At 53.3% G+C, this 27,053-nt stretch overlaps 1 protein-coding gene across 8 annotated transcripts in view; it reads left to right on the top strand.

Moving 5' to 3' along the window:
• The window catches only part of IQSEC3 (IQ motif and Sec7 domain ArfGEF 3), a 111,215-nt gene that overhangs the window by 62,656 nt on the left and 21,506 nt on the right, over positions 1-27,053 (top strand). For all 8 annotated transcript variants that reach the window (XR_012376479.1, XR_012376477.1, XR_012376478.1 and 5 more), the window contains exons 4-7: positions 2,298-3,436; positions 5,284-5,445; positions 21,730-21,852; positions 22,318-22,484. Coding sequence is in view for 5 of the 8 variants with exons in the window: in XM_025851970.2 (XP_025707755.2) it covers positions 2,298-3,436; positions 5,284-5,445; positions 21,730-21,852; positions 22,318-22,484 (1,591 nt within the window). In the remaining 3 variants the exon portion in view is untranslated. The remainder of the gene's footprint in view (positions 1-2,297; positions 3,437-5,283; positions 5,446-21,729; positions 21,853-22,317; positions 22,485-27,053) is intronic.

Genomic DNA, 27,053 nt, shown 5'->3' with positions numbered 1-27,053 from the left:
GCTGAACTACAGTGGTCTCTCCCCTCTGACCTGATTTCTGCGAAAGCAACAACAAAATGCCCGAGGTATCAGAAATATCTGTGTTTCTCTGGAGATCCTGGGTACATGATAAAATCCCATAGGTATGGGAGGCAGAATTCTGATGGCCCGAGATTCCGGCCCCTTGGTGTGCACATCCTGTATAATCCCCTTCCATGGGAAGTGCCATGGGACTAGAGGGCATAACAGGGTATCACTCCTGTGATTAGGTTACCACTCAGTTGGCCTTGAGTGAATCCAAAGGAAAATCACCCTGGGTTGCTTGACCTAATCAGGTAAACCCTTTAAAAGAAGGTGAAGCCTCAGAGTCCTGTTGGGCTCAAAGGGCTGAGCTACCACGTGGCAGAGAAGGGCAGGCAGCTGTAACTGAGGGCCTCAGCCTTAGAATCTCAAGAAACTGAACTCTTCCAACAACAATGAGCTTGAAGGAGGACCCTGAGCCTTGTGTGAGATTGCGGTGTCAGCTGACACCTTGGTTTCCTCCAGGTGAGATCCCAAGCGGAGAAGCCAGTGGAGCAGTGCCCAAACTGACCTACAGAGCTATGAGAACATAAGTGGATGTTGTTTTAAGTGGCTAAGTTTGTGGTAATTTGTTATGCAGTGGTAGATAACTGATACACTTGGTATGGTACAGGACGCCTTATTGGCCACTCAAACCTTGATAAGATTAAGTTTTCCAGCTATCTTCAGAGAGGACAGCCAGACTGGGGAAGACAGACAGCATAAGGCCACTAGGTTTGGGGATGGGAAGGACCCTGAATGGCAAGATGGAAGAGCTGAAGATAGGATTGAGGTTATTCCGTTTTACCCGGGATCGTCCCTGGGTGTTGGGGTTGTGTCTGTGAGGTTTCCTGGGCTAGAAGGGTGCCTCTGCTAGTCCGGGGGTGGGGGGCACCCACAGGGAGGAAACTGAGGGGATCACTGAGCTTATGAGAGGCAGGCACTCCAGCTGCCATGGCCAGTGAGCCAACGTGGGTAAACGTTATTGGTCACTCCCATCTCAGGGGGAAAGTCTCTCTGGTCCTTTCCTATGAGGTTTTGATAAAGGAGAAAGAGTGAGAGCATCGCCACGTGAGGGGGAGAAACAACCACAGCAGGACAGAGCTGGGAGGAGGTGACTAAGGGCCTTGAAGACGCACCGGCCCCCTGTCACAAGTTTTCCTGGGTTCACACTGCCTACATGAGGTAGCACGCCCCCAGCAGCCCCACCAAGCCCTGCCCTGATTGTACAGCTCCCATTGTTGAGGACAAACGTGGCCCAAATTATGGAGCATGGTAGCCTGGAGGGATTCCCACTCTTGAAACACCCGTCCACCCACTCCTCTGTCCTCCATCCATCTTTTTATTAAATTCACATTTTTTTTAAAGATTTTATTTATTTATTTGACAGAGAGAGACACAGCGAGAGAGGAAACACAAACAGGGGGAGTGAGAGAGGGAGAAGCAGGGAGCCTGATGTGGGGCTCCATCCCAGGACCCTGGGATCATGAGCTGAGCCGAAGGCAGACGCTTAACAACTGAGCCACCCAGGCGCCCCTAAATTCACATTTATTGAGCATCTACTATGTGCCAGCCCTTGGGCTGGGTACCAGGAACACATTGTTGATCAAACCCCAATCCCAACCCTCATGATGATCCCAGGGTCAGGAATTTCCACAATGCAGTGATGAGGAAGAAAGGTGAACAGGAGTAGCAGTAATTTTTTTGGTAGCACTTCTGTTTAATTTTTAATTTGTTATTATTTTATTTATTTATTTTTTTAAGAATCAATAAAGTAATAATTTGTTATTATTTTAAATGTACACACAAGTAGAAAGAATAGTGTAGTAAACTTCCAGATAACCGCCACCCAGTTCCAACAATTTTTGTTAATATTGTTTCATCTACAGTTCCACTTTTTTTTTTTTTTTTGATGGAGTATTTTAATACAAATTCTAGATACTGGGTATTTCACCCGTAAGTACTTCCATATAGCTCTCTGAGATGAACGTTTAAAAATAACCACCGCAGCAGCAGTGTCTGATCACCAAATGCAACACCCTGACCCCTTCCCCTCCGAAGCCAGTCCTACATCCTACACCTCTAGGAGTCTTGACAAGGATCTGGTATCTCAGGCCGTGACATGCTAGAGTTTCAGAGTTTGGCCCCTCAGTACCCCCCCCCCCCCCCGGTTGTGCATTCCTGGGCCCTGCCAAAGCTTAGCCTGACCCCCGCCCCAGGTCTCACTGCGTTCTTCCTCCTCCCTGTTCTTGTCGCAGATTGAAATGCTAGAACACAAGTACGGGGGCCACCTCGTGTCCCGGCGCGCCGCTTGCACCATCCAAACCGCCTTCCGCCAGTACCAGCTCAGCAAGAACTTCGAGAAGATCCGCAACTCGCTCCTGGAGAGCCGCCTGCCGCGGCGGATCTCCTTGCGCAAAGTCCGGGCGCCCACGGCCGAGAGCCTGGCGGCCGAGAAGGCGCTCATGGAGGGCTACGGCCTCGTGGGGCTGCCGCTGGTGCGCTCGCCCTCCCTGCCGCCCACCTTCGCGGGCACGCTCACCGAGCTGGAGGACTCCTTCACCGAGCAGGTGCAGTCCCTGGCCAAGTCCATCGACGATGCCCTCAGCACCTGGAGCCTCAAGACCATGTGCTCCCTGCAGGAGAGCGGCGCTTACCAGCTCCACCAGGCCCTGCACGCGGGCGCGGGGCCACGGGGCCTGGAGGCCGGGATGCGGGAGCTCGACAGTGCCCGCCCTGCGCCTGGGGAAGCGGCCGCCGAGGCCGCCGGCCTGCCCCAGGGCCACAGCAGCACCCTCATGATGGCTTTCCGGGACGTCACCGTGCAGATCGCCAACCAGAACATCTCCGTCTCCTCTGCCACGGCTCTGTCGGTGGCCAACTGTCTGGGCGCGCAGACCACCCAGGCCCCCGCCGAGCCCGCAGCGGGCAAAGCCGAGCAGAGCCAGGCCCCCGGGCAGGAGGCCCCGGCGGCCGCAAGCCCGACCCACAGGGACGCGCCCGCCGAGAACACGGGCGCAGAGGCCGGAGCCAGCGGGGCCCTGAGCGCCCACCCACCTGGGGCCGCCGCGGCGGTGGCGGAGGGGGCGGAGGGGGCGGAGGGGGCGGAGGGGGCCGCGGCAGCGGCGGCGGAAGAGGAGACCGGGGAGGTGGGGAAAGGCGCCGAGGCCGAGTCCGGCGACAACTCAGAGCAGCTGAGCAGCAGCAGCACGTCCACCAAGTCGGCCAAGTCGGGCTCGGAAGTGTCGGCCTCAGCCTCCAAGGAGGCCCTGCAGGCCATGATCCTGAGCCTGCCGCGTTACCACTGCGAGAACCCGGCCAGCTGCAAGTCGCCCACGCTGTCCACCGACACTCTGCGCAAACGGCTCTACCGCATCGGCCTCAACCTGTTCAACATGTGAGTGAGCCCTGGCTGCGGAGCCCTGGGCAGTCCTGGGAAGATCGGTGGGAAGGGGGCGGGCGCAGCGATTACAGGGCAGCAGGGTGCCGGGTAATTTCCCACATCATCCCAGCGCCCTCCAGGGTGACATTGGTGCTGCACCTGCTCCTCCAGATGCGGTGTGGGGATGCACATTTTATTTTTAATTGTTACAAATTTATGTTCAGGATTAGGGACAACACAACACATCGAGCCCATGCTTTCACCACTAATCCTGCTTAAGACGAAGCTGGGGCTTGAAAAGCAAGAGAATCGAAAAGAAAATGCAGTGTTAAGTAAAAGACAGTACAGGTCGAATGCGGACTGAGCAGAAATCATCCAGGGAGGACACGAAGTTAGGGAAACAGCATCATCTCATGGGGTTGATGTCAAGGAGAGAGAGCAAGGAGAAAATGAGGAAAGGCAAGGGAGGGTCTGGGTGGGGGAGAAAGAAGACCCCTAGCATAAGCAATACAGGTAAAAGGCAGGAGAGGGACCGGGGTAAAAGGGCGAGACAAGGAAGCCTAGCTGGCGCAGAAAGAGAACAGGAGAATGAAAGCAGAGAAACAAACAGGTGCTGGAGTTCAGAGTCCCCCAGCCGGAGCCCCAGCCAGAACTGTCCTTGCAACTAAGAATGTAGACAGCTGGGGGCCAGCAGGATACGCACGCCCCCCCTCCCGTGGAAATCTCATCTCCACCCTCCATTTGCCCCTTCCTTCAGAGCCCTGAGCCAGGAAATTGAACATCTCTCCCACCCACGTGCCCGTTCCTTTATTCACTCAACTGTTACTTATTAAATGCCAGGCACGTGGACCACAAAGATGAGTAGGGCACATGCCCTGGTCTCAAGCTTATATTCCAGGGGCGGATAGCTACTGTTCTTGGCTCACCTTACATAAAACATCTGCAAACTTCCTAACAATATCTAGAGATGGCCTTATTATGCCATTTTACAGAAAAGCAGCAGGCTCACGCAAGTAAGGCGAGTTGTAACTCAAACTCACGCAGAGAGTAGGATCCCTCAAGGCAGTGGTGCTCAAACTCTCTGTAGTGAAGGACCACTTTGGGTTTTTACCCGATGGGCTGTGGGCTGACACTTTTGTGAAATGCAATAAAAGTGAATTGCTAGAAAAACAATCACATGCTTGGTTATCCTGAAAAGGTCAAAGTGCTATAAAAAGTTCTGAATGTTTGCCCTCTACTTCATAGCTTAGTACTTAGCTTCTCCTGAACCAATAAGATACAGTTCAGGGAACGGCATGGATTTGCAGGCCGTACTGTGAACACATTTGCCTACAGACACAGCACCCACACCCACAGTAGGGATGCAAGCATGAGAGAGTAAATGGTGGAGAACAGGAATCTCGAGTCCACTATGGACAGTGTGGTAGGAGAGCTCCCCGCTGCTCCCCAGTCTCATCCTCCCTCCCGATTCCGGGGCTGGTGCTGTGTATAGACAACAGAATGGGGACAGGGAGGAAGGGCCTCCGTAGCAGGCCTCACGGCCCTCAGCGAAGACAGAAAGAAACCTCTCCACCTGCTCTGGAATTCAGACCTCCCCCAACTCCTTCCTTCCCCATGCTATCTTCACTCCTATGTGTGTGTTGGGGTGGGGGTTGTTCAGGAGGATGAGGCTCCTGGGAGAAGCACTTGGGATGGGGAGCCCATCTGCAGTGGAAGGAATCCTGGCATTTCAGAGGCGTTCTTCCCAGAAACTTCTAGGCACTTCTACGGGTTCCATGGGCTGGAAGAAAGGGAAGAAAGAAGTCATGGATAGCCGTGGCTCACTCTCTACTCCTTCTCCCCACCTCCGCTCCCGCCCCTAGAAACCCAGACAAAGGCATCCAGTTCCTGATCTCTCGAGGCTTCATCCCTGACACCCCCATTGGAGTGGCCCACTTCCTGCTCCAGCGCAAGGGTCTCAGCCGGCAGATGATCGGGGAGTTCCTGGGCAACAGCAAGAAGCAGTTCAACCGTGACGTGCTAGAGTGAGTGCCCCTCTCCCCACCCACGGCCCAGGGTCCCCATAGGACACAGGGGAGGGAGCAGGACCCCTGAAGTCTTGGCCCATCACTGTATCTTGACCAGCCTCTGTTTCCTCCTCCAATGTCGTGCAGACATTTACTGAGCGCACTCTGGTCAGGGTCCCATTGGAGGCACCAGGGGTATAGAAATGGTCAAAGGAGACAAAAGGCCTCCCTCCCTGCTACCCTCTGGGGCAAGAGCGTGAGCCTGGAAAAGAAGAGGACTGTGTCTACACTGGGGCCATCTCTGCCTGGTGAACAGGCCCTCAGCCCACCCTCTTGCTGCCATCTGCCCAGCCCCTGAGCCCCCACAGGCTGGCTTGCGCCCCACACGGGCTCAGTTTCATATTGGTGGAGGCAAACATGAGTCAGAAAAGAGGAGTTAGACTGAGGGTTTTTAGAGCAAGAAAATACTGTGATTCCCTAAAGATACGTTTATCACCAAGATCAACAGATAGGGGCAGGATGAGGGGCCTGCCTTCGCCAGTGCTCTGCTCTGTTTGCGTGGAGGCGCGGGCAGGTGACCACCTCTTCACTCACCAGCCTCGAGCCGCCGGGCACGGGGTGGCATCCTTGGGGCCTTGGAGCCACCTCTCCCCTGGCAGAGAGAGGGTGAGGCCCCATGAAGTCTGCTCCAGACCCCCTTCTTGAAGGCCGCCCCAACTCTCTCCCCACTTTCTTCTTGGGAGGTCAGCAGAAGTGTTTCTTGGGGGTTCTGAGAGAACCTCTCCCTTTCGTACTTGCTCTTGGAGAGGCAAGGGCCTGCTGTAGGGGGGCAGGGGGCTCCTGCCCAAGGGTTTGGGAGCATGGAAGTCATGCAGCCTGACTGGCAAGGTTGTCACTGTGCCTGGAATGGGTGCTCAGAGATCTGGCTTCTGTTTACGCAGTGGTCTTGGTGCTGCGTCTTTGGACAAGTCTCTGCCCTCGGAGCCTGGTGCTTCCACGCCTGTGGACTGCAGGGGCTGGATTATGAGGGGTAGAGCAGTGGTCCTCTGGAATCCCTGTCATGTTCCTAAATTCACAGGCAGTTGTCTAACTGAGTCAGAAGAGCCGGGGGTGGGGGGCTTGGACACATCTGAGGGACCCTGAAATCCCAGGATGCCCCTTAGTTGACAGAACCCAGTTCCCCCCTTTTGGACAATCAGGACCACCCCCACTAGTGCTTAAGATGCTCTGAGTTCCTTGCAGAGGAAAGTGAACTGATAAGTGTGCTTCCTCCCTTCTCCTTTCTTCTCCCTCTCCCTCAGGCTCCCCTTTCTCCTCAGCACCACCCCTGCCAGGCAGGGTGCCCTAAGGGGATGCCCTGAGGAAATGATAGAAAGATCAAGTTTTCTCCGTCTCCTTCTGCGGCCGACTTCCCTTCATCTGGCTCATCTCTCTGGCCTTTTCATTTGCTTTTGTCCCCATTCCACTCCTCCGTCTCTGTAGGAGGGTGAGTGGGGGTGCTGTGCCTCATCACTTCGTTCTCCCCAGCTCCCCGGTTCCCTGCGCCCCTGGGGGACCCTGCTTTGTCTCTCTGCTCTGGGGGCTGCCTGCTTCACTCACAGGCCCTGACTCTTGTCTCTTCTGCCCTCCCCAGGCCCCGTGTGGCCTGGCCCTGAAATTCTGACCTGCTCAGCCCACAGTGACCTGGCGCGCTGGGAACACAGGGTTTGCAGCCAGCCCGGTGGTGGTGGTGGTGCCCGTGCAGAGCAGCACGATGCAAACTAACTGCCATCCTCCCGGGGAGACTGGGTGTGTGGGCTGAGATGGGGAGGGGCGCCGGCTGGGGACCGGGCTGGCGGCTGAGGCGGGGAGCAGGCTAGGGATGAGGGGCAGCGTGGTGGCAAATGAGAGCTGTGCCTGAGAGGGCCTGCTCGGAACCCTGGCTCTGCTGGTCTCCTGCTGGGAGGCTCCTCTGGGCCTCAGTTTCCTGACTTGGAAAGCGAGAGGGTTGGGCTGTGCCGTCTCCAAGGTCCCTTCAACTCCTGCAAATCTGTCATCTTACCCATTCCTTGGTGTCTCTGTAGCGCACTGGGATGGTGCAGTTTGCCCTAAACGTCAAGGCTATGCTTTGTCGGGCAACCGGGGCATCCCGGCGGCCCGCGGGCTCCAGAGCGGTGAGCTCACCATTCCTTCCACAAACATGGAGTGCCTGCTCTGGGCTGGGAATGGCGCTGCGCTGGGCATCGGTGCCAGGGCGGGACGGGGGCAGGGAGGAGTAGGTGTGGCCCGTGGCCTCAGGGGAATGTACAGACCCGGGTGAGTGGAGGAGTATGGAAAGTGAGACAAGGGGCCAAGAAACCTCCTGCAGGCCTTGGGGTGTCAGGAGAGTGGAGCGCAGAGCTGAGCCCCCATCTACCCCAGTGGGCGCCTCGACCCCTTGTGGCTTATTGCACGGCGTGCAGGCCCTGGGTCCCGAGACCCCAGCACACCCAGCCTCTGCACGGAACAGAAAGGGCTCCTCTTGTTTCTCCTCCGCAGAAAGGAGCCCTCTTCACCCAAGTCCGTGTCGCCTCCCGCCTGGCTTGTCTCCCGTGGGGTGCCAGCACGAGATGGGGAGCCGGGAAGGGGCAGGCACTCACAGGGGAGCCAGACGCTGGGGGTCGGTGGGGGGGGGTTCCCTGCCAGGCAAGCCGGCTATCCTGCAACCTCTCAGCATCTGCTGCCTCTTCCTTACACCCACCAGAGAAAACACACGATAACGAAGTCACCGGTGCCATTTTGCCCAGGCGGAAAAGGCTTCATTGGGATTCCGCACAGCTTCCCTGCCCCCGCCCGGTGACATTCAGCATGTCGCGTCCGTTCTGTACAAAGCTGCTTGCTGAATAAAAGGACATAAATCACCCATCCCCTTGGAGACTGAGACAGCTCCAGCCACAGCACTCTCCAAGATGCAGCCAGGCAGGAAGGTTGGAGGGTGGGAGCCTCTAGGAGGGGACGGGGCAGGACCCCCCCCCCACCACCACCGGTGGGCCTGTGGAGAAAAGGAAGAGAGAAGGGGCCGAGCAGAATCCTGCTCAGCTGCTGGCCTACAGCTCAGTACCATAGATGCTGCGACATTGCTGCCCCAATTGGACACTTGGTGCTCCTGGAAGCTGATCTCTTCATCCCTTAGTGCCCTGATTCCATAGCAGATCCATTCCAAGAAGGAATGTCTTTAATCAGGGTGTATTGAATAATAATAGAAGGCATCCTGAGCTCAAAAGGCCACGTCCATTTACCTGGGAAGGATTTGGTTTTTATAAAGGAGAAACCAGCCTGCTTCCTTACTTGTCAAATGGGGACAATAGGAACGTCATACAAATATTAAAATGAATGTAAAGTGCTTAGTCAGTTCTTTACAAATATTAGCTATTTCTATTATTATCTTTCTCACTTAAAAGCACAGGACGTCAGATGCCTCCCCACCCTGGCCCCGGCCCGGTGAGCAATCTGTCAGACACCTCAGGTCCGGTTTGCGATCAGGTCCACTCCCCAGACAGCAAGAACTTGCTGGAGCTTGCCGGGGAAGGGAGAGGCGTTCATTGGGGGACCATCCTGCACTCTGAGGAATCCTCTCTGGTGCTGATGGGGGAAGGGCCATGGAGGCCTGGCCGGAGGAGCTCCAGACATCAGCGGGGGTTAGGATCTTTGGGCGCTGGACGCTTCTCCCTCTCAGTTTTCACATGGCTGGGAAATTTGGCTCTGCTCTATTTCCCTTCTGAAATGTTCGCCTCAGCAGTTTGAAGGCCAGGGAATGGGGGAACGTTCCCTGCTGGCTGTGAACAGGCTCTTTTCTGGCCTGGGTGATCTTTTCTGAGGGGAGTCACACACACAGGGAGAGCAGGGGTATCTGTCATTTCCATGGAAGTGCACGGAGGGCAGCTTTTGGGTTGAGTTGCCGGAAGAGTTTCCTGTGTGTTCCTTCTCTCGCTGTGTCTACTCCGTTTTTTGCTCAGTATTAGAGTTTGACATTTTAGTCAGATCTCATTATTTCACTTCTTTGGGAATGTGTTGGCCAGAGTGTAACAGATTTGTTCTTCTTAGAGGACATTTAGAAATGAAGACAGATTGCCTGTCCAACTCAACAGGCTGGGAGGCACTAGCCTTTCATGACTAGGAAGAAATTATTTGAGAATGTCCTGCCCGTTGTGCCGTGTGTAACCTCAGAATGGTTACTTCATTTCTGGGGAATTCCACCAGGAGGGAGAGAACAGGCTTGGGCCCACGCAGACCCTTATAGGTCTGGAGGAGGGTGGAAAGAGGCCCGGGGCAGGTAGGGATGGACTCTGAGCTTATTCCCACTGCTTTGAAAACTTGACACAGCCACCATCCAGCGGGATAGAGGGAGGGGGTCTCTTTTTTTTTTCTTTTTAATTTAATTTAAATTCAGTTCATTAACATATAATGTATTATTAGTTTGGGAGGTAGAGTTCAGTGATTCATCAGTTGCATATAACACCCAGTGCTCATTATATCACGTGCCCTCCTTAATGCCCATCCCCGAGTTACCCCATCCCCCTACCCCCTTCCCCTCCAGCAACCCTCAGTTTGTTTCCTGAGATTAAGAGTCTCTTATGGTTTGTCTTCCTTCTGATTTCATCTTATTTTATTTTTTCCTCTCTTCCTCAATGATCCTCTGTTTTGTTTCTTAAATTCCACATATGAGTGAAATCATATGATATTGTCTTTCTCCGATTGACTTATTTCGCTTAGCATAATACCCTCTAGTTCTATCCATGCCGTTGCAAATGGCAAGATTTCATTTTTTTGACGGCTGCATAATATCCCATGGTGTATATATATATATATACACCACATCTTCTTTATCCATTTCATCTGTTGATGGACATCTTGGCTCTTTCCATAGTTTGGCTATTGTGGACATTGCTGCTATAAACATCAGGGTGCATATACCCCTTCGGATCACTACATTTGTATCTTTGGGGTAAATAGCCAGTAGTGCAATTGCTGGATCGTATGGTAGCTCTATTTTCAACTTTTTGAGGAACCTCCATACTGTTTTCCAGAGGGGTTGCACCAGCTTGCATTCCCACCAACAGTGTAGGAGGGTTCCCCTTTCTCCACATCCTCGCCAACATTTTTTGTTCCCTGTCTTGTTAATTTTAGCCATTCTGACTGGTGTGAGGTGGTATCTCGTTGTGGTTTTGATTTGGATTTCCCTGATGCCGAGTGATGTTGAGCATTTTTTCATGTGTCTGTTGGCCATTTGGATGTCTTCTTTGGAGAAGTTCTGTCCATGTCTTCTGCCCATTTCTTGACTGGATTGTTTGATCTTTGGGTGTTGAGTTTGATTAAGTTCTTTATAGATTTTGGATATTAGCCCTTTATCTGATATGTTATTTGCAAATATTTTCTCCCATTCTGTCGGTTGTCTTTTGGTTTTGTTGACTTTTTCCTTTGCTGTGCAAAAGCTTTTTATCTTGATGAAGTCCCAATAGTTCATTTATGCCTTTGTTTCCCTTGCCTTGGAGACATGTCTAGCAAGAAGTTCTTGCAGCTGAGGTCAAAGAGGTTGCTGCCTGTGTTCTCCTCAGGATTTTGATGGACTCCTGTCTCACATTTAGGTCTTTCATCCATTTTGAGTCTAGTTGTGTGTGTGGTGTAAGGAAATCATTCAGTTTCATTCTTCTGCATGTGGCTGTCCAATTTTCCCAACACCATTTCTTGAAGAGACTATCTTTTTTTCCATTGGATGTTCTTTCCTGCTTTGTGGAACATTAGTTGACCATAGAGTTGAGGGTCCATTTCTGGGCTCTCTGTTCTGTTCCATTGATCTATGCCTCTGTTTTTGTGCCAGTACCATACTGTCCTGATGATTACAGCTTTGTAATAGAGCTTGAAGTCCGGCATTGTGATGCCCCCAGCTTTGGTTTTCTTTTTCAACATTCCTTTGGCTATTCGAGGTCTTTTCTGGTTCCATAAATTTTAGGATTATTTGTTCCAGCTCTGTGGGAGGGGGTCTCTTCTAAAAGTGAAGTCTTTAAGTTTATGGCCTTGACCCCTCACCTCTCCAGTGCCCTTTCCCCTGACCCCCCACCCCCACCATCACACACGTACACACACACTGACAGACAAGAGATTTTCCTTAACCATAAAGAGTCATGAACGTTTCAGACCCACTCACTCCTATGTGTAGAGATCTTTGGACCCTAAGTGCGGGGTGAACAAGTCCAGAGTTGAGGCTCCCTTTGGCTTGGTCGCATTAGTATATAAATTGGACTTTCAGACAAAGCCCTACCACCCAGTCCCTTCCTGATACCTCGGGCCCTAGTTCTGGAGGGCTCTCTCAATCCCTGTGTGGTACTCAGGGGTGGCTTCAACTGGCCACTCTTCGAATTGGGATTTCTAGGGAGTAGGCTGCTAGGGAAGGGGCTTCCTGGGAGTTCCACTCCCCTGAGGTTTGTAGGAAGGCCAGCTGTGAGTGAGGAGGCTGTGAGACATAACAGTGACAGCTCACATATATCAAGCATTCACTGTGCGCCAGCAGGCAGTGTGCCAAGACCCATACGTGCAAAATCTCATTCCGTCTCCGCAGCAGCTCTGTGAGGTGAGTGCTATTAATCTGTGCCAAATGAAGGACCTGGGGAGCAGAGAGAGTAGGTAGCTTGCCCACAGTCACAGAGCTAACCAGTGGCTGAGATCTGAGGGCAGGCAGAACAGGTCTACAACCTGAGCCCATAACCCGACGCCATCCCGCCTCTCTGCCTCATCTCAAGGGAAGTGTGGTCCAAATGCCTTGTAATTTTAGTCAGACCCCAGTTGTGAACTGTGGTGCTGGAAGACCCCTTACACGGCCTGCTAGTCCAGCCCTCTCACCCAGGCAGAAAGTGAGGCCCGGAGAGAAGAAATGACTAGTCCCCTGGCCAGGGGCAAATTGAATGAAATCAGGTACTCTTCCATCCCTGGACCCACCTTTTTTTGCTCTGCTCACCTGAGAAGAAAGCAAAACTGAGAAACTGATTCATACATCTCAAGAGGTCTGAGCTAGATCCCGTTTCCTTTCTCCCTGATAGATGGATATTTTAAAGAGTTAATGGATGAACATCTAGAGGTATAATTTCAGGCAGAATTAACTGCTGATGATGGAAAGGGTCTTAATACCTATGTGAGAAGGAACTTCATATTCACTTACTCGCTTGGTACATCAACTCAGCCTTGGTCTCCAGGTACATAATGAAAACCATCATCTATGAAGCTCTGTTATATAGCTTTACATACATTGTCTCTTTTAAAACTCGGAACCACCTGCCCACTAGATGGTTTAGGTGTCAGCTCCATTCTACAGGTGGAAAAGTGAGGCATGGAGAGTCGAGGTGACCTGAACCGAAAGGCTCAATGATGGAAACAAGATTCAGCCTCGAGGGTGTCTGACACCAAAGGCCTGACTTCTCATTCTGCCCACTCTATTAAGAGTGCCCTGGAGCAGTGGTTCTCAAAGTGTGGTCCACGGAACAGCAGCAGCATCACTTGGAAAGTTGTTTGTGATATCAATTCTCAGATTCCACCCCAGACCCACTGAGTCAGAACCCTGGCGGCAGCAATGGTGGGTTCACAAGCCAGCCAGGTGGTTCAGATGCACACTCAAGTTTGAGAACCCCGGCAAGCAGGGATGCTGCCAGGCCCGGTGAAGGGAGAGTCACCCCAGGCATCCACACTGACTTTGAATTCGTTTGGGTAGTTTAAACTTAGTTCTTTCGGTTCCTGAGTCCCCAAGGTGTGACCGGCAGTCATCCCTTCTGAGGCCCTCCCAGACGAGATGGTCCTTGTCCCCTTGTCGTCACCAGGAACGCTGGCTGGTCCTCATGCGTCAGCTTCCCTCTGCTCTATTTTCTGAGCCACATTGCACTTTTCCAAAAAGCCTTGACCTTTGTTGGGCATGTTATGAGTTCTGCCTAACAAAAATAACTCTCTGGCGGATGGGGATATTTTTAATTGAATTGTATGAGCCAAGAACTGCAGAAATAAAACCAAGGTTCCTACATCCCGTGGCAGTGGGCGGTTTCATTTTCCATCCTAATCCTGGAGCCTGGGCTTAGTCCCTGCCTCGAGCACCAGGGCCCCCCCTGCCGTCTGCAGCACTGCACTCGCACCTCTTCTGAGCTCAGCCTGCACCTCACCTTCCAGATCTTTGCTGTCTCTTCTGGCCAATTAAAAATCCCTACTGCTATCATTATCTATTTTCAGCTCCCAGTCAGTTCCTTTGTCTGCCAGGCGCTGTCTTGCTATCGTAAAAGAAAAAAAAAAAGTTGAGATGACGAAATTCATTTTGATCAGAGTCGTGTACGACGCCTCATTTCCCTGCAACACAAACTGCTTCCACGCACAGCTCAGTATTAACAATTTTATGCAAGGTCGTACCTGGTTGTACAGATGCAGGGAACATCTGTGCTTCTGCTCCCCCAGGCTCTGTGAGGTGCTTGCACAGGAAAGAGAGGGAGGGAGGCCTGAGCAGAAGTTACAGCGCTCGTGATTCACTCACTCGTCCATCAGCGGCACCTCCCCGGGCAGGTGCCGACAGGCTCGGCTGGAAAGCGGCTTAATGGGCACCAGCCTGCCCGGGTTCTCATCACTTACCCGCTTGCGCATAGCGGCTGAAGGAAGTGGGAAACCTGTGCCCGCTACCCTGCCTCACTGCCTACGGGCTGGCATCCACGGGGCTGTTTCCTAGGCAGCTCTGTTCCGTCTCGGGGGCAGCTCCAGATGATCTTGGCAAAGCAGGCCCAGCGATCCTGAGCCACCGGGCAGAGCTCCCAGAGGCTCAGGCCACTGGGCTCCCTCCCTAGCTGAGCACATGCTCCAGGTCCCATTCATTCGCCCAGCTGGTCTCTCACGCATTCATTCATCCCAGAAACAGTTATTGAATTCATATACACGCCAGGCATGCAGAGAGTAACAGAACGGCCTCTGCTGGAAGGAGCACAGAGCCGTGTGGGAAGACAGGCAGGTAGATGTTAATGGCACAGGGGACACCTGCAGCGGTAGACAGAGGCGTGTTCGGGAGGCCGTGGCGGTCCAGGAGGACTCCGGGAGAGATGGGTAGCTCATCAGGGACCTTGAGGTTGGGGTTGGGGGGCAGGAAGAAAGAACAGCATGTGCAAAAGTGTCAAGCTCAAGAGCCAGACTGCAGGAGGGGGAGCCACTATGTGGAAGGGGCAGGAGAAGCTGGGCCACTAGCAGGGCCCTGCTTGCTTGGCCCAGAAACTGGGGCTTCAGGCTAGGGATGTGGGAAGCCTTGGAAAAAATAGAAGCAGAAAAGTGAGTGACAGAACCAAATGGGTGTCCGAGAAGGATTGTTCTGGAACATGACTTGGGGGCAGGGAGGCTGGTTAGGAGGCCATCACAGTCACAGTCCTGAAGAAATGTGAGAAATGTTGAGACCCTTAGCCTTGGCAGTGGCCATGGGAGGGAGAAGCAGGCGGGGCCCGGAGGCAGGGCCAGGCGGTGGGGGGGTGGGGGTGGGGTTGCAGGTCCAGGGAACAGCCTCCAGAGCCACTGAGAATTCGGAACACTCAGTCTTAGCATATGAATATGTTTGTGCTTCCAGCTCTCTAGAGTAATTTGTGAAATTATACCAAATAAACATGTGTATATTTTCAGTTTGGGAAGGGAGATGCTGGGGTCGGGGACATTTCATCTGAAGAATCCCTCAAACCGGGTATTGTCAAATATTTACTGAGAACAAGTTGAAATTTTAAACACCCGCTGAAACATGACATGTGTGCAGGCTGACTTCCCTGCACGAGATGCTAGCACCACCTGTGGTCTTGTGAGTATGCCCAGGCCAGCTCTGACTGCCATTCACACCGGAGCACCCAGATGAGTTCAACAGCCAAAAAGGAAATTAACTAGTTAGTGACAAATAATAAAATGAAAAGGGTGAATTCATCGCAAGAGTTACACACTTATGAGTTGTGCAGGGAGCATTCAGAGCCGTGGCAATGGGGGAGGCCACCTAGACAGAGGCTGTTAAGAGGGGGAAGGGAGGCTAGGGGCCCGGCCCGAAGTTGGAGGCCAGGGGAAGGAGGCTCTGGATGGAGGAGGGGCACCCTCAGAGACCAAAGAGTCAACCTAGGGGAGGGTGCTGTGAGGAGAGCAGGAGAGAGAAGTGTTTCGAGAAGGGAACGGTTAACCATTTCGGTGCTGCCAAGAGGCTGGTGGGATGCAAAGTCATTGCCTTTGGACTTGGCAGTGTGAATCCAACGTGGCTTTGACAAGAGAAGTTTTAACGGAGTGCTGGGGGTAGACGCTTGGCTGGAGTGGGATGAAAAGTGAATGGGATTGAGCAAGTGCAGTCAGCATGGGTAGGGACAGCTTCTAGAATGTTGGCTCCAAAGAAGAGTAGAGAAAAGGGGTAGTGACTAGAGGCAAAGAAGAGTCAAGGCAGGGTCCTAATCTGTGAAATAGGGAAAACAAGACTTTGAGTGCTAAGGAGGATGATTTAGTAGACACTAAGTTGGTGCTACAGGAAAGACCGTCTCAGACTGAATGTGTCCCAGCCCATGGTCTCAGTCTCTCCTCCCGCCTACGTGTCCACCCCATCGTGGACTCCACTTAAAAATTGGCACCACCAGCCCTCAGGTGCTCAAGCCGGAGCTCTGAGGCTCACCATTGACTCTTTTCCTCACTTCCCACCTTCCCTCCATCACCCACCGCCGTCAGTTCTTCCTCTAGGAAGATCTCTGGTCGTCCATTCCCTTGGCCTCCGCCTTGACCCCAGCGTCATCAGCCGTTACTTGGACTCGAGCAGTAGCATCCTCACAGGGCCCCTGCTTCATTCTTGTTCACTCCTCCTCCCCCAACAGCCAGAGAAATCCTCACAAAACCAACTGACTCATATCACTCCTCTGATCATGTCCCTCTACTGTCTCCGGCTGCATTCAGGAGAAATTCCGAAATCCTCTCATGACTCACGGAGCTCGGACTGGTCAAGCCCCTGCCCACCTCCCTGGCCCCACAGCCTGCCACTCTCCACTCTCCCCCTCACTCCTGCACTGCAGCCTCACTGACCCTTCCTAGGTTCTTGCAAGTTCTTTCCTACCAAGGGCCTTGGCATATCTTTCCCTGCATCGCCTGAAAGCTCTCCCCCACCCCTCCCCTTCCCTTGGTCAGCTTCTACGCATCTTTCAGGTCTCAGCTCAATGTCATGTCCCCAAAGGGGCCTTTCCAACCATCCCAATATGAAATATGAAATACATCCGCCTGCATAGGATTTGAAACAATTACAATGAAATAATTATTTTTGACTCTGGGTATCATGTTTGTCTCTCAGCAAGACAGGGTCTGTGTTTGTGTTGTTTGACGCTTATTCCAAATAGGGGAGAAAGAAAAAAGTCCCCACCAGGGGTCAGAGAAAGCACCAGAGAGGAGAGGGGGCGGATCGGGGATTGGTCCCTGTTGTGGGTTCTGTGTGTGCCCAGGCCAGCTCTGAAACTGAAGGGATGGCCACGCAGCTTCTGTGTTGCCTGCTGACAGTGCAGGGGCTCCTGGCCCATGACTGTGACTGTGCCCTGTTGTGCCCCCTCCGGACCCCCCACAGGCTCCCGCCAGGCATGTGGGTAAGACAGCAACCCCCAGGGAGAGACACATTAGCACAGTCCCCGGAGAGGGGAAAGAGGCAGCCGGCTTGCCCAGCCCAGGAGATGCCAGCAGGAAATGTGATATGTGCAGCCCCCACCCCCCCCCACCCCGCCCGAAGGACTGGCCCTTTCGTGAGCTTGTTTCTTCGTATGCAGTAAAAAAAAAAAAAAAAAACAGGACGGTGGTTAACATCACACAGGATGGAGAGAGAAGATGAAGTCTGGGCGCACTCAGTGGAGCCTAAGAACAGTCCTTAATAAATGTGAGCGCAGAGGGAGCGACCCCCACCGGGGTTAGACCCCTGTTGGAGTGGAGGGGGCCCCGCTGTGGGGAGAAGCCTCACCAGAGCAGGAAGCATGGGGCAAGCCCTTTTGCAGTCTCAGTTTTGCCTTGTGCAAAACGGGGAGATTATACGCCAGACGAGACCACCCAGAAACGTGTGATGTTTTTGACCTTAAAGGTTATCAAAGAGGAGAGACAGCCATGGGCTGTCCTGGGTGGAGGCAGCAGGATGGATTTGGAAAACTGTCAAACAATCTGCTCCCTACAAGGATTCCGGGGTGGCAAAGAAGGATGGGAAGGGGGGCGATTTTACGGTAGATCCAGCAAAATAAGAGAAGCCGTGGGAGAGAGGGAGAGAAGAGAGGGAGAGGAGTTCGCCGTGCAGGCTGAGAGCTGGCCCTTTGGGAGAGAAAAAAGCGTCAGGCTGAGTGGAGGGGCGAGGGTTTGGGTGACGGCAGGATGGCCGAGGCCCCTGAAGTGAGGGTCCGCAGGGGCAGGCTTGTCAGGAGAGAGCAAGCCTCGGCCTGGCCAGCTGCCCCGGGCGGCACAGGCCCCTCCAGGAAGGCACCCTGTGGTCCCCTGGGGCGAGGGAAAGAAGCAGCCAGTCATTGCCGACTGTATTCCAAAGCCAGCCAGGAATGATGCCATGGTATCTTGCTGCCTGTGGGCCCTCTCTGCTTCCAGGTCCTTCTCAGAGACTGGGGGGCAGTCCTGAGAGGTCCCCTGGCCCAGACCCCAGCTCTCCAGAGAGGAAGGCATTTGGCTTCTTGGGGACAGTAATGCCCTACCACCACCAAACAGCTTCTTCCATTCCATCTGGGGGTCTGACAGAACATATTGAGATTCCGCCCCCCCAGGATCTGAGAGCCCCAGGACACCATCAGCCCCTTGGACACTGATGCCCCATGGTGGCAACTGCAGTGAGTCAGGCACACACGCACGTGTGTGCGTGTGCGTGTGCGTGAGTGTGTGTGTGTGTGTGTGTGTGTGTGAGAAGGGGGCACTGCATCTGTCTCCACATCTCCCATCCCTCCCTCACCGCTCCCCTCGCAAAAGCAGCCCCTGACAGCCTGAAGGGGCACCTGTGTGCTCCCGGGAGCTACTGCCTGGTGGCCCGTGAGTTGCTGGATTCACATTTGTCTAAAAGCCTCCACATGGGCTGGACCCCCTCCTGCCCTGGCACGCAGCTCAACCATTGGTTTTCAGGTTTTAAGAATCTCCTAGAGAGCTTGTGAAAATGGCTGATTGCCAGGCCTCGCCTCCACGTATTCTAGTCAGCAGATCTGGGATGGGGCTCAGGCATCTGCGTTTTACCAAGCCGTCTCACAACTCTTACAAGGGGCCCTTGGGGACGTGGGGTGTAGACGTCCCCCGCCCCACGGCCCAGGCGACCTGTCACAAAGCCCTCCCCCCTGCCCTCCCTCCTCCCCGTGGCCTGTGACCGATGTACTCAGCGCTCCCCCGTCTGCAGGCTGGCATTTCCACCTGGCTGCGTCTCAGGCTCTGGGCTCATTACTGGAGCTTTCGGCCGAAGCCCCGAGCGAGCCAGGGAGCGGGCTGCGCGTCACCTGAGTGAAGGCCTGGAAACTAGGCCATCGTGCTTGGCCAAGCAGATCCCACTTTCTCCCAGCCGCTGCACTGCCTCCTTCCCCTGCCCCCCCCCCCCCCCCCGCCCGCTGCCATGGTGCCTGGGGCCTTGGGCGCCCACCCCCTCAGAGCACTGGGGCAGAAGGCACAGCACAGGGGCTCTGGGGCAACACTGCAGAGGGACGCAGGGGCCCCGTAGCGGTGGGCTGGACAGACTGATGGGGCAAGTCCTGGGCAGCAGCTGGATGCCCGGCCAGGGCACCGGGGGCCAGCCTGGGGCCCTCCGCCTTCCCCTGCGGCCTTGACATGTCAGGCGGGGGCGGCGATGAGCAGGTGCCGCCCCTCGGCTCCACACCCAGGCCGCCCCAGTCCAGTCCGGGGTGTTTTCCTCCACCTCCATGTCCTGTCCCTTTCCACCTCTCCTTCGCCCCTCTTTTCTCCGTCTGTCTCTCTCTCTCTCTCTCCCTTTCCCTGTGTCTCCCCCCGTCTCTGTCTGTCCCTTGTTCTCTGTCTCCCTCTCTCCCCCGTTTGAGGGTCTTTCTCTCTTCTCCCGTTCACCTCCTTGCCTCTCTTTTCCTGTCTTGCCTTCTCGGCCCCTCTCTCTTCCTCACCGGACTCTGTACCCTCTGCGTCTCTCACTGTCTCCATGCCGGTCCCCTCCCTGTCCTTGCCTCCCTGGCTCTAGCTCCTGGTCCCCTCGCGGCAGGACAGCAGCGGCTCACCTCCTCCGACCGGCCCCCGCTGTCTGGGTCCGTCATGCACGATTCATAACCCCTGACTGGGCTGGGCTAGGGGACACGGGGGTGTGGGCCCCACGATGCGGCTCTCAGGGCTCACCTGCCAGTTGGGGAGGGCCTAGGGAGGAGGTGACGCGCCGCTGGGAAATCAGCGTGGCCTCTCCCCAGGCTGGACCCGGAGGCTGCTACCACCAGTTGCTGTCTCAGATGGCCAGACACTGACATCCCAGCTGTCATCCTCGGGCCACATTCTTGCCTCGGCCTCCCCCAGCGTCACCCTCTCACTCACCAGCCAGGCAGACAAGCCTGACAGAAGGCTGGGTGTGACCAAGCCGTGGATGGGCTCCCAGCCCAGAGATGGCCATCTCCCCTGTCCTTGCGAGCCGAGGACGGCTCCCAGCCTCCCCTTCCTAGAAGTCTCAGCGGTGCCCTCTCCTCCCTTTTCCCCCTGGAAGGAATGGGGGAGGGAGAGCCCCCAGGCCACCAGGCCCCTGACCACAGCCGTGTGGGTGTCTCCCCTTGCTTTCTCCTAAAAATTGACACCAGAGCCAGGGGTGTGTCTGGATCTCTGAGTCTCCTAGGTGGTGGGCCCTGCACAGGAGCCCATCTTGTGGAGGAAGTGGGTCCTGTCCAGGGCTTGTCCCTCTGTTCACACGGTTACTGGGCAAATGTTGCCTGAGTCCCCCAGGGTGCTGGGCCCTGAGCCACATGCTGGGCTCGAGCCTGGAGCTCGCCTCGCCTTTTTGGGCAGGGAAGCAGGCAGCGACCAGGCCTCGGCTGCCCGGGGTTGTGACCCTGTGGCAGCAAAGGCCAGGGCTGTGGAGGCAGAGGGGCTGCTCCCCGCAGCAGGCACTGGGAGGCTGGCTATAAGAGGACCAGGAGAGAGGAGACCAGACGACAGCACGGGTGCAGAAAGGAGGGAAATCAGTGTGGAGAGGCTGTCGGCACATGTGAGCTTCTGCAGTTCTCAGCCACTCAGGGCCACTGCTTGGCCAAGCCTGGGCTCCCGTCCACTGCTCACGCCCTAGGGACAGGGCACCCCGGAGGAGGGTGAGGCAGCGGGAGGTAGGGGCTGGGAGGGGCTTGGCCCCAGAGCCCATGGAAAGAAGGGGCCCCAGGAGCAGTTCAGGCCAGAGGAACGACATTGCCGCCTGCAGGTGACTCGAATGTGTCCCTGACCTCGCCCCACTCACTGAAGGGGGACATTCAAGATGCAGACTCTCCAGGGCTAGAGGTGACATTTCAGAGGTAGAGGGTCCCTTGGGGAGCAGGATTCTGGCCTCCTTGATTCTCAGAGAGAGAAACTGAGGCTCTAAAAGATGAGTCTTGACTGAAAGTCACAAAAATGCAGTGGTAGGCCCAGGCTCAGAATCCCACCGTGTTTGTCACACAGTGCCCTCCCACATGAAGCTGATTTGTCATTTACTTTTCAGAGGCCACAGCTTCCCTGAGAGCTCAGGGCTCCTTGGCTGCAAGGGAGCTTAGGATAAGCCCGCTCCTCTCCCATCCTGCCTGAGGCAGAACTGAGGGCTGGTGCCGGAGAAGCTTTCAGGCACCTGGAAGCCCAAGTGGGAACGAGAAACTAGGGAGACGGACACTCCTACCAAGAGCAGAAGAGTGTAGTGTTCTCATCCTTATGTCAAGCCTTTGTCTGACTCTGAGACCCTCTGAGGCTGAGAGGAAAGGACCTGGGCTCTGGAGGTGGAAGATCAGCCATCCTCTGACTGTGCAGCCCTGGACAGCCCCCCGGCCTCTCTGGGCCTCAGGTTCTTAGCTGTGCAGTGGAGCGTCAGCCAGCGATCTGCCTCACAGGGCTATTGTGTTAGAGGAAGGACGCTGTGAGGGAGGGTCCTCCGGGGTTATTCAAGGGAGAGCCCGGGGGGTGATTTGGCCTAGGAGGCCCGAGTCAGTCCCCTCCTGGGTGGTCACAGGGACCGAAATCCCTCCCCCATCCACCAGGGCAGGCGGTCCATGGGGGGAGGGAGGGTGCACCTGGCACCCTACTCCTCAGCTGTGTCAGGTTGAGAGAGGTTTAGGGGCCAACCTCTCCTCAAGACCTCTCCGCCTCACCTGCCCCCAGCTGCGTGGTGGACGAGATGGACTTCTCCAGCATGGAGCTGGACGAGGCTCTGCGGAAGTTCCAGGCTCACATCCGCGTGCAGGGGGAGGCCCAGAAGGTGGAACGGCTCATAGAGGCCTTCAGGTAGGACCCCCTTCTGTAGCCCCCGCTCCCCTCACCCAGCCCTCAAATCACACGCCTGGGGCACCGGGGATCGGAGATGCTGGGGCGGGGGGTCAGCCCGGGGCTGGGGAGAAGCCCTCCTGGTGGGGCAGCTGGGGTGGTAGGCTGAGTGGAAAGGAAGGATGGGAAGAGAAGGGATGGGAGCCGGGGAGGCTGCTAAGCTGGAGCAGCGCTGGGCCCTCCAAGTGGACTGCAGGCATCTCCCTCATTCCTCATCTATGCAAGGTGATGGGCTCCACGGGTGTGTGGTACCTGCCTTGTCCCCTCAGCCGGGAAGAGGACCAGGCTACAGGGCACATAGCCATCATTAGGGACCCGATGCCCTCGGAGAACCAGCATATGGGCCCTGACCGCCCCCGATCTCTGGAGCTCAGGGAGGCGGGGAGAGGGCCTCACGCGGCACCCCACTCTGTGTCCCCACCACAGCCAGCGCTACTGCATGTGTAACCCCGAGGTGGTACAACAATTCCACAACCCCGACACCATCTTCATCCTCGCCTTTGCCATCATCCTCCTCAACACCGACATGTACAGCCCCAACATCAAGCCTGACCGCAAGATGATGCTGGAGGACTTTATCCGAAACCTGCGAGGTGAGGAGGAGGGGGAAGGAGGCGCGAGGCCACGGCTCGGGGCGCCATTCTGTTCAGTGTTAATTCTGGGCTGCCGAGGGCGGGGCAGCCAAGGGCATGGGACACTGCTGTCTGGTGCTGGTCCCGCACAGCAGTCTGGGAAACCTGCTTGCGTGCCAGGCATCTGGGCAGTTTCCGGGAGCCATTACCACTCCCCTAGACCTTGGGCTGTAGCCCTTGCCCTCCATGGAACATCCTCCATGGGTTGACCTCTAGGCACGGGCACCACGGCTGGTGTCAGGGTATACCAGCCCTTCCCACTGCTCGACATCTGGAGGCGTTTAGGTCTTGGGTCCATTTATGTCAGCCTTGCAGACAATGCCTTGGCACCCACCAGCCAAGTCCTTTCCTAAATGACATAGTGCAGCCCCTGGCAGGGATCAGAACAAAGATGGCAGGATGGGATGTGTGCTCAACAGAGTTCTTTTCTTTCCTAGCATTTAAGAAATCAAAGCTATACATGCTACATAATTTAATAAAGTCAGATAATTCCACAAAGCTTGTTCCAAAAAAAGCTCGTCCCTGCCTGTCACCGCTCTCCTTCCTCAGAGGCAACCACTCTCAACTTTGTTTTGCTGTTTTCTTGTGTTTCTTCTATAGCACTAAACAACGTGCTTCTGCTGTTTTTCTTACACCTTGTTTCTAATTAGTATAAAATCCAGTTGTAAGGCATATAAATCTGAGAGCTTGATGAATGCTTATGTTCATATACACATGTGTGATCCTGGTGGTAACTAGACCCGTTTCCCAGTGTATAAAAACCACTCTGTTGTACGCCTGAAACTAGCAGGATTTTAGACCCATTCAGTACCCCTGCCCGAGGGCCAGCTCTTCTCACCTGCCATCCCCGCTGATGAGTTGTGCCAGTTCTTGAACTTCACATGGGTGCGATTAAATAGTACACACACTTTGGTTTCTTTTATACACTGCAACTTGTTCATTTTTTAAATTTTAAGTAGTATTAATTTCTGTCTCAATCCGTTCAGGCTGCTGTAACAAAATACCACAGACTGGGTAGCTTCTAAACAACAGACATTTATTTCACACAGCTCTGCCGGCTAGGCTGCCCAAGGTCAAGGCACTGGCAGAGTCGGTGTCTGGTGAGAGCCCGCTTCCTGGTTCTGGCGGGGCCCTTCTGGCTGTGTGCTCACATGGCGGAAGGGGTGGGCAGCTCTGTGGGTTTTTGTTTTTGTTTTTGTTTTTTTATATGACACAAATCTCACTCATGAGAACTCTATCTTTATGACTTCCGCAATTTCTAAAGGCCCCATCTCCTCATACCATCCGTTTTGGGGGGTAGGATTTCAACATATGCACGGGGGAGGCGGGCACAAACATTCAGCCACAGCGGTTTCCTAGAGTAGACTATAAGGATTAGCTCTTTTTCATCCACCTTGCCTAGCCCGCCCCCGCTAAAACTACACTGTGTTTATGTTATTAAGATGTAAACACAGTCCAGAGCTGAGTCTTGAAGTATGTCATGATTACAAACCCTTTCTATTTCTGCTTTCCTTGGAGTGAAGTGAGCACTTATGTTCTTTTTCCCTTTGCTTAGCTCTCTAGGTACCCGCTATTGATTCTTCTCCAAACTCCCCACCCTAAGTGTCACGTTCCTCTCAACACGTGGAGCCCCAGGGAGGTCTTTTTGGAGTCTCCCTCCCGGAGCCTCTAACTCTGCTCCAATCTGGATGGGTTGCTGGGCCAGGGCACAGCAATTGGCCTGGGATACCCTCCCCCATCATCTGGGGGCCTCCTTCTCTTTGCTCCTGTGTTCGGTCCCTGTATCCTAGATTTCATGGCTTGCTCATTTTTAATTCACTTCCATAGAAAAGGTACACTGGTGGCAAACTTTCTGAGAACCTGTGTGTCTGAATATATCATTTTCTACCTTCGCTCTTTTTTTTTTTAAGATTTTTTTATTTATTTGTCAGAGAGAGAGAGAGGGAACAGAAGCAGGGGGAGGGGCAGAGGGAGAGGGAGAAGCAGGCTCTCCGCTGAGCAAGGAGCTTGATGCAGGACCGATCCAAGGACCCTGCGATCATGACCTGAGCCAAAGACAGCTGCTTAACCAACTGAGCCATCCAGGCGTCCCAACTACCTTCACTCTTGCTTGGGTGTTCGACTCGGAAGAGAATTCCAGATTGGAAACAGGGAACTCAGAATTCTGAAGGCGTTGCTCCATTGTCGTCTTTTTTTTTTTTTTTTAGATTTTTATTTATTTATTGAGAGAGAGAGAGAGAATGGTAGAGAGAGAGCATGAGAGGGAAGAAGGTCAGAGGGAGAAGCAGACTCCCTGCTGAGCAGGGAGCCCGATGCGGGACTCGATCCCGGGACTCCAGGATCATGACCTGAGCCGAAGGCAGTTGCTTAACCAACTGAGCCACCCAGGCACCCGCTCCATTGTCTTTTAATGATGATGCTGCTCTGTCGTTCCAATTCCTCACCTTTTGCATATTAATTTCTCTCTCTCTCTGAAAATTTACAGGCTCTTCTCTTTGTCCTTTGTGTTCTAAATTTTCATGATGTTCCACCTCGTTCTGGTTCTTTTTTTCAGTTGAAGTATAACTGACATCCTGTTAGTTTCAGGTGTACAGCAGGGTGATTTTTATACATTGGGAAAGGAGTCTAGTTACCATCTGTCACGTTACAAAGTTACTACAATGTTATTGACTCTATTTCCTATGCTGTACATCATATCCCCATGATTTAATTTATATTTAACTGGAAGTTTGTACCTCCTAATCCCCTTCATCTGTTTTGCCCACCCCCCAACCCACCTCCCCTCTGGCAACCAACAGTTTGTTCTCTGTATTTATGAATCTGTTTCTATTTCTGTTTTGTCTGCCCATTTGTTTCATATTTAAAGTCCACATGTAAGTGAAATCATATGGTGTTTTTCCTTCTTTCTGACTTGTTTCACTTAGCATAGTACCTTCTAGGTCCACCGATGCTATTGTAAATGGCAAGATTTCATTCTCTTTTATGACTAATATTCCATTTTATATATGTGTCACATCCTCTATATACATTCATCTTTCAATTCTTCCACATCTTGGCTGTTGTAAGTAATGCCCAGTGGACATGGGGGTGCAGATAGCTCTTCAAACTGGTGAGTTTCTTTTTGGTTCTTTTATCATCTCTTGTGCCAGCGCTGGGTTGATCCTTCAGCCTAGAAACATGTCCTCCAATTGTGGGAAGTTTTCTTTTCTTCTTTTTTAATTTTTTTATTATTATGTTAATCACCATACATTACATCATTAGTTTTTGATGTAGTGTTCCATCATTCATTGTTTGTGCATAACACCCAGTGCTCCACGCAGAACGTGCCCTCTTTAATACCCATCACCAGGCTAACCCATCCCCCCACCCCCCTCCCCTCTAGAAACCTCAGTTTGTTTTTCAGAGTCCATCGTCTCTCATGGTTCGTCTCCCCCTCCGATTTACTCCCCTTCATTCTTCCCCTCCTGCTATCTTCTTCTTTTTTTTTCTTAACATATATTGCATTATTTGTTTCAGAGGTACAGATCTGTGATTCAACAGTCTTGCACAAGTCACAGCGCTCACCATAGCACATACCCTCCCCAGTGTCTATCACCCAGCCACCCCATCCCTCCCACACCCCCACCACTCCAGCAACCCTCAGTTTGTTTCCTGAGATTAAGAATTCCTCATATCAGTGAGGTCATATGATACATGTCTTTCTCTGGTTGACTTATTTCACTCAGCATAACACCCTCCAGTTCCATCCACGTCGTTGCAAATGGCAAGATGTCATTCCTTTTGATGGCTGCATAATATTCCATTGTGTATATATACCACATCTTCTTTATCCATTCATCTGTCGATGGACATCTTGGCTCTTTCCACAGTTTGGCTATTGTGGACATTGCTGCTGATCTTTTTATTATGGCTGCATAATATTCCATTGTGTATATATATGTGGGAACTTTTCTTAAATATTGTATTTGATCATCTCCCCCCTTCGTTTTCTCTGTACTTTCTGGAACTCCTATTATTTGGATGTTAGATCTCCTAGTTTGATCTAATTTTTACAGCTTTCTATTTGCCATCTTTGTCTTCTTGTTGGACTTTCTTAAATATGTCTTGCAAGTCTCCTCCTAAGGTTTTAATTTCTGCTGTCATATTTTTCATTTTCAAGAACCCTTTTGTTCTCAAAATGTTTCCCCTTTATAGCATTTTAGTCTTGTTTTATAGATGTGGTATCTTCTTACATATTTCTGATGGTATTTATTTATTTCAGTTTCTCCCTGCTTGTTTCTATTTCTTCTGGCTTCCTTTTTCTGCTTCCCCATACTTCTTTCTCTTTTGTGTTATAGACTTTCCATATATACATGATGAAACTTGGTTGTTCTCTCATATTTAAGAGTGAGCTAAAAGGCTGATTAAAAACTGTGAGTATGGGTGGGGGGTACTGACCAGTGGACTTTCTCATAGGGTGATTTAGTTGAGCTGTGTCACTGAGGGACCCCTACTGCAGCATCTTTAGATTTTTCTCTTGTGCCTGTTGAT

Source organism: Callorhinus ursinus, unplaced genomic scaffold (genome assembly GCF_003265705.2).
Source record: "Callorhinus ursinus isolate GAN/ISIS: 27379988/994484 unplaced genomic scaffold, GSC_fseal_2.0 scaffold74, whole genome shotgun sequence".
Lineage (NCBI taxonomy): Eukaryota > Metazoa > Chordata > Mammalia > Carnivora > Otariidae > Callorhinus > Callorhinus ursinus.
Note: the sequence above shows the minus strand (reverse complement) of the source record. Positions and strands in the feature narration are given on the sequence as shown.